The sequence below is a fragment of the Dendroctonus ponderosae genome, unplaced genomic scaffold (assembly GCF_020466585.1).
Source record: "Dendroctonus ponderosae isolate FM_Combo_2020 unplaced genomic scaffold, Dpon_F_20191213v2 Dpon_F_20191213_5, whole genome shotgun sequence".
NCBI lineage: Eukaryota > Metazoa > Arthropoda > Insecta > Coleoptera > Curculionidae > Dendroctonus > Dendroctonus ponderosae.
Window position 1 is genome coordinate 10197783 of NW_026018715.1, and position 9552 is coordinate 10207334.

The following is a 9552-nucleotide window of genomic DNA, read 5'->3' on the forward strand; positions in this document are numbered from 1 at the left end:
TATATATTCTTCTTGCTGACCAGCGCCCAACCTTTTTTCTTGTGTGACACGCCGCGTTGTACAGCGGCAGTCTTCATCAGTTCACTGTGTCCGAAAATTTATGGCCTGAAAAAAATCGGCCAGAAAATCGGATGATTTACAGCTGGGGGTGCTTTCCTGACACGCACATAAGGGCTTTCTAAGCAGCGTTGATGGTCTGCGCCTTGTCGGTATGTTCTTCTTGTTTTCAAATGTATTTAATTACACAAGGACCGCTACTATTGACCATTCGGAGCCATCGGCTCTTATTTCACTAGCCATCCGCATTGATGACTTTCGGCTTTGCATAAAGGGATTTATTGAATAATTCTTGTAGTCAACCGGATGGTCAAGTGGAATGTTTGCTAATTTTAGTGGTTAGAAAAGCTAAAGAAAATGTTCAATTCGTGTTTGTACGTAGCCGAACTTATATAATTAGAGTTTTTTGCAAAAATGTGTTTTTTAGCTTTGACTGATATTTTTTTGCTTTACTTTTTATTCAAAAGCGCTCTATTTTGTAGAGTTTTACTTAAAAATACTGACGATCTGGAGATCGTTTACGCGAAAAATTACAAGATAAATGTGTAGCTTTGTAAAAATTTTACGAAAACTTTTTTCAGCATCGAATTCGGGACAAAGACGAAAATAAATTCCTCCCGTTTTTCCCGAAAACCATTAAGCTTTTCTCCAAAACCAACCTAAAACTAAACATTTTTAATCGAAAACGCAGACAACAATAATTTTCTGATGATTTTCTTCTTTTCTGACAATAATGGGGTCTTTTTGGACAAAATGTAAATGAAGATTGTTACAAAATTCGCCGCATTCATCGGTTTGCAGGGAACTTTAGAAAACCCATTCCAGCTTCGAATTTGGCACAAAAAGCAAATAATTTTATTTTTTTTTTGCCTAAAGAGCAAAAGTTATTATTTGGAAAATTCTCCGCCCTCATCGCTCTGAAGATTTTTAAAGTTTATTTAAATTTTCAGGACATTCCAGTTTTAAAAAAGCTTCTTTTAAGCAAATCTTTCTACCCAAAAAATTGCATTGTTTTTTAGTTTTACTTAAAATGCTGACAATCTTCAGGTAATTTCTGTAAAAAATTGTAAGATAAATTTTATTGGAACATTGGCCTCTTAACAGCATTGCAAACATTTTTGGAAAACTTTTTTAAGCTTCGAATTATGGACAAAACCCTAATAATTATTTCTGGGTCCAAAAATATTTCGCCGAACTGCAAAAGCGAAAGTTTATAATCATTTATTGGGAAAACTCTTGGAAACTGGAAAACTTCACTTTTAGGTCAATATTTCTAAACAACACTGTCTCTAAACAGAAAAACCGCGTTTTTCTTGACGTTTTACTGTAAAATACTGGCAAACTGATTTGTTTATGCAAAAAAATTAAGAGATGGATTTTACAAGAAAACTCGTCGACTTTCTTTGAACCCCGTTCTGTTGCTGTGAAAATCTATATGAGTTTTTTAGTTGTTTGAACAAAGTAATAAAGTAAAACAATAAAATATGGTTTTCGGTCCTTATATAAGTACCCTTAAACGCGTTTGTTTGCATTATTATACAATCGTAGTTAATATCATCATAAAGTAACTCGGAAGCTATCACAGATACGAAAACAATACCAAAGGCAAAAAATCTTGCACATTTTATTGAGAAATGAAATTTAAGAGAATAAAATAAATTGGACTGGAAACATTGACCATAAACCTAGCAAAAAGTACATCCTGTAGATTATGGCAAGCATTGAGCATTACTAATATAATCACGAATAACCACCCATAATGAGCTAGTAAAAGTTTCAAATTTGTAGACAAAACCAAAAAAACTTTTTACATCCTGTATTTTGTAAAAGAAGCCTGTGTTGACTCTGTATATGCACATTTGTCGTTTCGCCTAATCTCAGTTCACGTTATATTCCATTTTAACTTCACCAAAACAAAAAATAAACTTAAAAGTCCCTAACTAACTCGCCTTAAGTGCAAAAAACTTAATTGCAATCAAACTGAAGAACATCAAGAAAGCACTGTGTATTTTCCAAATGGTGCGTTATGTTCATTGGAAGTAAATCACTGCGTTTGGGCTGTTTTTCCTTTAATTACTCCAGACAACAGATTACCAGAAAATTAATCTGCCCATATTTTTTTTCGATCCAAAATGCAGCTCTATCATTAAATCACGCATTCGCTTCAAAGCTCAGTTCTTAGCCGCCAAATAGAGCCAGGTCCGCTCATTTTCCATCCTAATCATTCTTCGGGGGTCACGTAGTAATTAGAAGCTTCTTTTTGGGCTTATTTATATGGACCAGAGCAGATAGTTTTAATTATAGGTTGCAGATATTGTTTTAGAAACTGTATGATATATTATAAGGCAGATACGTCTCGTGCAAATGATCGAAACCGGCTCAAGCTTAATACCTATGTTTAGCTGATATTAAGGCTCTGTGTCAACTCGGGGATTTTCCCGTGAGATTTTTTAACATAGGTGCAATGCTCTGGATTCAAGGGCCTAATTAGCAGAAGAGAAATTTTCTGCAGCCCTAATTTTGTTTCCAAAATAGTGCTGTTTTGTTTAATTAAAACACCCAACATATGGGTTAAACGCGGCTCGTTTGAAACGCGACTTCGATACGAAAGGAAGGTAAATAGATCGGCCTTAATTCCAATTCAACGGTCGGAAATTCATCTCGTTAAAGACTTTGGCTGCCTCTTCGGCCCCTTTTCCTCCTAGAGGGTTGTCTTTCCCACCCTTAGGGGAGAGGCGCACAGCATCGCGCGCAGTCACGCCTCCTAAAGACCATCATCATCAGTAGAAAATACCGACACCGGTCCCAATCTCAGTTATTAGTGAACCATGCGGGAACATAGATAAGAAGGAGAAGAAGTTGAGTGTTGAACTATGGTGGCCCCTCAAACAGTGCAGCATCTTGACAACACGATCGCAGCGCAATCGCAGGTGCGTGTCTTTAATGATAGTGTTCGCGATTAGGTGCCCCTTAATCATTATTTTATACGAATTTACTACGGAGGTTTCTTCCGCCTTTAGGCTACCAGGTGAACTTGGTTTAGTGGGTGCGAACATTCATTTGCCCCAATTTTTTTAAGTCGACTATTTGCGTTTAGTTCCGTCGATCTTGGCCAAAGTGAACCAATTTTTAACCTTACTGTAAAGCTGTATTTCTTCTTCGTGTGAGTGCGTGTGTGTGTTAAAAAATTATAAGAAAAAATGATATATTTTTTCAATTAAGGAACTTGACGCTGTTTTGGACTATGGATCTTACTAATCGTTCGCATTAATTAGCCATCCAAATCTCGATATGGAATTCTGACTACTTTAATACTGACTACAATTTAATTAAATGAGTTCTCCGACTTCTAAAATCTTGAAAATTCTGACAGACTCTGAAGATGCACGTCAGTCGTGCGTGCGAAACGTCAGGCGATTCTTTTCCTCAGTGGTACAATTGCGTGAAGACATCGATTTTCAGGGCAGCATTGATTTATTTGACAAAATCGTATTTTTTTTTGGATTTCACTGAAATTCTTAGGACGTTCAAACCGACAAGTTGCTTATAGATGACGAAAATTCGGCTTCTGAGGCTCAATAGAAAGTTCATTAAAAAAGGGCATGTAATTGTGTGAAAAAAAATTAATAATTTACTCACATTTTATTGACATTTTTATGGTCTTTAGACCGACAACTTTCTTATACCTGGCGGAAATTTTGAGTTGCTAGTAAACTTCGATGAGAATTTGGCATTTTTTAATGAAGGGCTTGTAATAACGCGGGAAAAAAATCAGCCAAGCATTGATTTGGCTCACAAAAATGAGTGTTTGCTCACATTTTGTTGAAATATTCGAATTGTTTCAGTGGAACTTTATCCATCAATGACGAAAATATTAAGTTGTTACTTACACTCAGTGAGAAGTTGTAATTTATTAAAAAAGGGTGTGCGATAAAATTCACGTTCAGCCCAGCATTGATTTGGCTGAAAAATCAAATTTTCCCACATTCTTTTCGAAATTTACCTTTAGAAAAAAACTATGAAAATCTGCATGCCTTTTAACGGAGAATTGGGTCAATTTCTTGTTTATATTTTTATTATTTCTTTCTGTGAAAACTATAGAATACTAAGACAGGGCTGGAATTGGCTTCAGACATTGTTTGTCCGATTGTATACATTTTATCAAATTTTATTAAATTAAAACAAAAAACGGAATCTGGGTTTTTGGCTATCGCTTCTTCACTGACATGCTCGTTTAAATATTTGATATTGCGCAACAAATCGACCCTTTATCGGTTACAAAGCTTAATAAAATAAAAAATATAAAATCAAGCAAAAATTATCTCTCAAGATCCGCAAGAAATTAACTATTCAAACAACCGATTTCGAAATTTAATTGACAAATTTAAAGCCAAGATGAACTAAGAATTTGTTTTGAAAACTTCGAAAACCGTTACAGACATTTTCAATGCGATCTTTATTTACAGCTTGGAGCTTGGCCTATTTTTGTTTAGTTTTTTATTGCTTCCTTTTATGTAGACCGTAGAAAATTAAGATTTCGCTTCAGAGATTGATTTTTCGTTTGTTTGCATTTATGAAATTAAATATTTATTGGTTGTTTGTGAACAGATTTAGATACGTTGTAAACCCAGTTCCATGATCTACAAAAAGCTTAACAATTTTACACAAACCCGCAAAAAATCAAGTACTTATTCAAACTACTGATTTTGAAATTATATTAAAACATTTAAAGCCAATTGAAATAATTAGAAATTATTTTGGAAACTTGAAAATCTACATATATTTTTAGGTACCTATACAGAACTGGGTTAATTTCTTCTTTAGATTTTATTGTTTTCGCTTTTAGAAATTAAAAAGTAAAAAGATTCAGAGAACAAAAATTCACTTCAGATATAGTTTTTCCGTTTGCAGGTATTGATCAAATTTTATTTAAAAAAAGGAAAATGGCCTTTAAGCTATCGCTTAAAAGATCTAAAATTACGCAAGAAATCAACCATTTATCAGTCGCTTGTGAACAGATTTCGGTACTTTGAAAACCCAACTCGATGATCTTCAAACGCTTGACCAACTTAAAAGATTTAAAAACAATCAACGATATTAAATTAAAATATGCCAAATTTTGCACAGTTCACAATGAAGTTCAATATTCACTTAATTTCGAATAATTAACTTAACTATGTTCAACAGGGTTTAATGTCTGGCAATTAAGTGTTTCGACTCACTTTGAATCTAAAGCGGAAATCTGGACATAAATTGCGCGATTTTGAGGGAGAACAACAATTAAATATTTCGTGCGATTTTCATTCCTATCTATTTGCGTCATTTTGCTCCTATAATTATGCGTCTGTTACTGTGTGATTCAAATAATCGACTTGAGCATTAATTTGTGTTATAATTCAACATTTAGAAGCTTAAAGAAAATAAAAATCGTGTCTTTACAGAAGTTGCTGGTGTTTAAAAACACCCAGTTTGACAACATTAGTTCCTTTAGGATTCTATTAGTTCAGATTTACATACTTGGTTAGACTGTTGGTTGAATCGAGAAAAATTTCGGCAAATTCGCAAAAACATGGAGTTGTACAAGAATCAATCAACTTATTACCGAATCCAACAGCTAGCAGTGTTCATAAAAAAATTAAACGCCATTGACCATAAAAATGCTTCGTTCAACCTAATTTAGCTGACTAAAGCCATATTTTGAATTTATGTTAAACTTTTAAGGCCGGAATCAAATTAAAATAGAGAAAGTTCATTAAAAATCTGAGGTAATAAAAATCTTGATTCAAACCAAAACCAACAAATAATTGTCTGTTATACTGGCGGGTTTGGGATTGCATAGAAACTCCTATTACTTTATAAAAATGCCCGACGTTTATTCAGTTTTAGAAATAAATTAATCCAGTCCCAAACCCGCTATTGGAACAACCATGTAAGTTTTCTTTGCATCTTCATTGTTCTTTGGGGATGCTTAGGCCCCTACCCGATCGAACCAGAGACGTTTTTCCTACAACATTCACTCTTTTTTGCAGATATCGACACCAATCAGCCTTTTTGCCCCCACTTGTGATAGAATGTACTCGGGCAGCTACACTCAGCTGTCGCCCACTAGCACCACGTCTTCAAGCAGCGACAACTACGCAACCCAAGTGCCTCTGGAGACCTTAAGGAGCCCCCTGGACTATTCGCCGCATTACCAGAACCCCTACCCGCCCCGATACAGCAACTGTTTCTACACACACTCTCCACCCTCTGCCGATATTGCTACCAGTGGCTATCAGCCGCATCAGAATCAAATCTATTCACCCTGGGGCCAGCCCAGCTACATGAACCCATTTGGAAGCTCGCCCAACATCATCAATCGGCCTACGATAGGAGTGAACTTCCCCAGCTACACCGGTAAAGCTAGGCGCTGTATTAAGTGCCAATGTCCCAACTGTATTGATGAGGAGAATGGGATCAAGAAGCCGTCCTCGAAGAAAGTGCACATTTGCCACTATGCAGGCTGTGATAAGGTTTATGGCAAAACGTCGCATCTTCAAGCCCACTTGAGGTGGCATTCGGGCGAAAGGCCGTATGCCTGCCATTGGATGTTCTGCGGAAAGCGCTTTACTCGATCTGATGAGCTTCAGAGGCATATGCGGACCCATACTGGGGAAAAGCGGTTTTCCTGCACGGTTTGCTCCAAGCGCTTTATGCGATCGGACCATTTGGCCAAGCACAAAAAAACCCACAAGAATCCCAAGAAAAGCGAAGAACCAGCCAAGGAGCCGAAGGAGAAACCTGCGACTGTTAAACCTCCAGATTCAAGACTGGCCGAGAACGTGCCTACTACTCAAACAACACCAGCCAATGTGCCTGCTCAAGTTACGCGTGTTGCGGACAATTTCAATCACACGTCGAACATGTTTCCCTCCAACTATCCGTCAGTGCGATTTCATCAGAACTTACCATCAACTTACAATATGGTGCCGCATGGAAGCAACCTGAGCGACTACAGTCCTCAACTGTATTCAGCACATAATCAGTATTTCTCGGATTACGCCTATATGTAGAACCCGTTTGGACTGTTTTAGCGGATATGTGCCATAAAATTGTACATTGTTTATTTTTGCAAGCCCTGTTGACTTTAGGCTTAATTGTGTTCGTACTATATTTGTAAAATACATTGAAAAACAGAAATAAATCTTCTAATTTTCATAGAAATTACCCAGTGTTTTCCTAGATTCCATTTGAACTTTCAGCTGCTTGCAACTCTTGAAAGGCACGTTCCAATCAAATGTAAAGCCGATAAATCCTCACTGCCAACGCCAAAATATCACGATTTTTATGTGTCGCTTCGGCAAACTTGCAGACAATTAGTCAGCAATTCAAAAGCCTTTTAAAAGAGCTTTCATTATTAAATTAAACCTACAATTCAAATCCGACAAAATCAAGTCTTGGCTGGTGCTGCACCTAATGGAAACAATTCCAAACTAGAATGTAGCCAAGCGACAAGCAGATGGAGCCAGCATAAGAAATAATTGAGGGTGCTATTAAATGGGCGGGTTTTACGGATGCATGGCCGCCCTGATAGAGGAGGGCAACGAAAGAAAATAAGACAAAAAAGGCAAATTATAGTGTAATATTATGTATGCGCGGTGGGGTACACACAGCAGTGAAAAAGCTAGTTGGATTTAAGTCAGTTTCAATCAAAACACATGAATGTATGCCACTTTTCCGCAATTGTTACAATCAATGCTTCAAACAGTTGAAAGGTCCCGTTTAATCACTGCGTTTAGTGGTCGGGTTGCACGTTGGTGGCGCTACCTACGCGGGTGTTGTGTTGATTTGATTTTTGGACACTGTGTAGAGTGGTAGGGCCCAAAGGGATTTTACTGTCCGAGGATCGAAAGGAAACTGTCCAACATGGACCGGCAGGAGAGGGAGAAGGGACGCGGGTCTCCGGAATTATTAGCCGTAAGTCGTTGGAGCATTCTTGAGCTTAGGAAACATCAAAATGCACATACTTTTACACCCCCGTGCGGGTTTATGGCCCATTCCTCTCTAATTAATACGTGCATTCAAAAATTATTAAAAAAATGTATAGTTTGGCCATATATTGCATGGTGGAGCAACAACAATCATTCCTACCTGAAAAATCCGGCCATTCACACTTTAACTCAAGTCTTCCCAATATTCATAACAAACACTCCGTTTACACAAGAGTTGTGCTCGATAGTCACTAATTAAAATCCTGCTATTTTGGTCTAGCTAAATATCACTACCGTGAAAAAGCATCTAGGCTTAATTTACCTTGAAATTAAATCGTCGACTCAAGCCTCAAAGAGAAAAACACAAGATTTTTATTTTCATATCTCAACTTTTTCAAGTCATGGACAGTCTTGCATCAACATAATTAACACACTCTACATTACATTGCTCTTCTACACTGCGCCGCAAATTTAACGCATATTTTCCAAATTTCCTAGCTTTTGACTGTGAAGATTTCCTCAGTTGGTCAGCGGATTTGAATAATTTTTTGTCGAGTCAAAGTTCTGTTCTTGCACAAAATTTACGCTGTTAGATAAGCAAACAGATGAACTATTGTTCAGGGCGTTTAAAGACTGTCATGGTTTTTTTGATCAAAAATTGAAACATTCCGCCGATATCCGATCTTAGCCTGATGTCTTCAGAGTAATTTGAATCTTGAATCGTCTGTTTGTCCTGAGCCATTCGAGAGATTTTCAATTTTTATGGCCGGTCACATTTTCCGCTCTAAATTTAGGTACTTATTTATTTAGCCCAGAATACATTTTAAATACCTATTTGTAAAATCCACAGCGAGAAATCAGTCGCTGTTCCCGGACCGGTACAGACAGCTTATAAATCTAGTATAAAAATATACACATATTATACGGACTGTATACAACTCAACGACCCTTGAAAAGCTCTTATTCCTAGTTTTCCTTAAACTGATGAGAGAAAATTCATGTTTCAATGACTCATAGGTATGCAAAAATTTGGTTCAGATCCACTGGTCTTTCTAGAGTAAAGGAGCTATTTTTGTTTACTATTTTTAGTAGTTTGTTTCGAAGCGCTTGCAATAAAAGCCATACTGTTCACTTGATAATAAATCATAGATTGGAGGAATTCAGGGAGTCCTGACTATTTTAATTTATATTTCTTATTTTGACTTATTCTCCTGACTGCGTGTAATTGTTATTATAATCAAAATTAATTCCGGGGTTTCAGTCATTTATTGTCTCTATTTATCAATTATAATTAAATGAAATAAACATAGAATATTTATTTTATCAATTATAATTAAATGAAATAAACATAGAATATTAACTAACACCCGGTATATTGAAGAATTTTGCAAACCAAAAATAATATCCTCAAAATACAAAGAAAAATAGCTGAAAGTAAAAGAAATCAATATAAACAGTATTTTATTCGCCTTGTGTCCAAAATGGACAAAATTAATACTCCAAATGTATGCCAAGGCTTAAAGCA

The 9552-nt window shown here is 36.3% G+C and overlaps 1 protein-coding gene across 1 annotated transcript in view; it reads left to right on the top strand.

Moving 5' to 3' along the window:
- Positions 1-2870: 2870 nt before the first annotated feature.
- Positions 2871-9552, top strand: part of LOC125504578 (zinc finger protein 432-like) — a 17196-nt gene continuing 10514 nt past the window's right edge. Inside the window, exons 1-3 of the mRNA XM_048666786.1 lie at positions 2871-2987; positions 6087-7105; positions 7907-8013. Of these exons, the coding sequence (XP_048522743.1) occupies positions 2931-2987; positions 6087-7105; positions 7907-8013 (1183 nt within the window). The 5' untranslated portion in view covers positions 2871-2930. The remainder of the gene's footprint in view (positions 2988-6086; positions 7106-7906; positions 8014-9552) is intronic.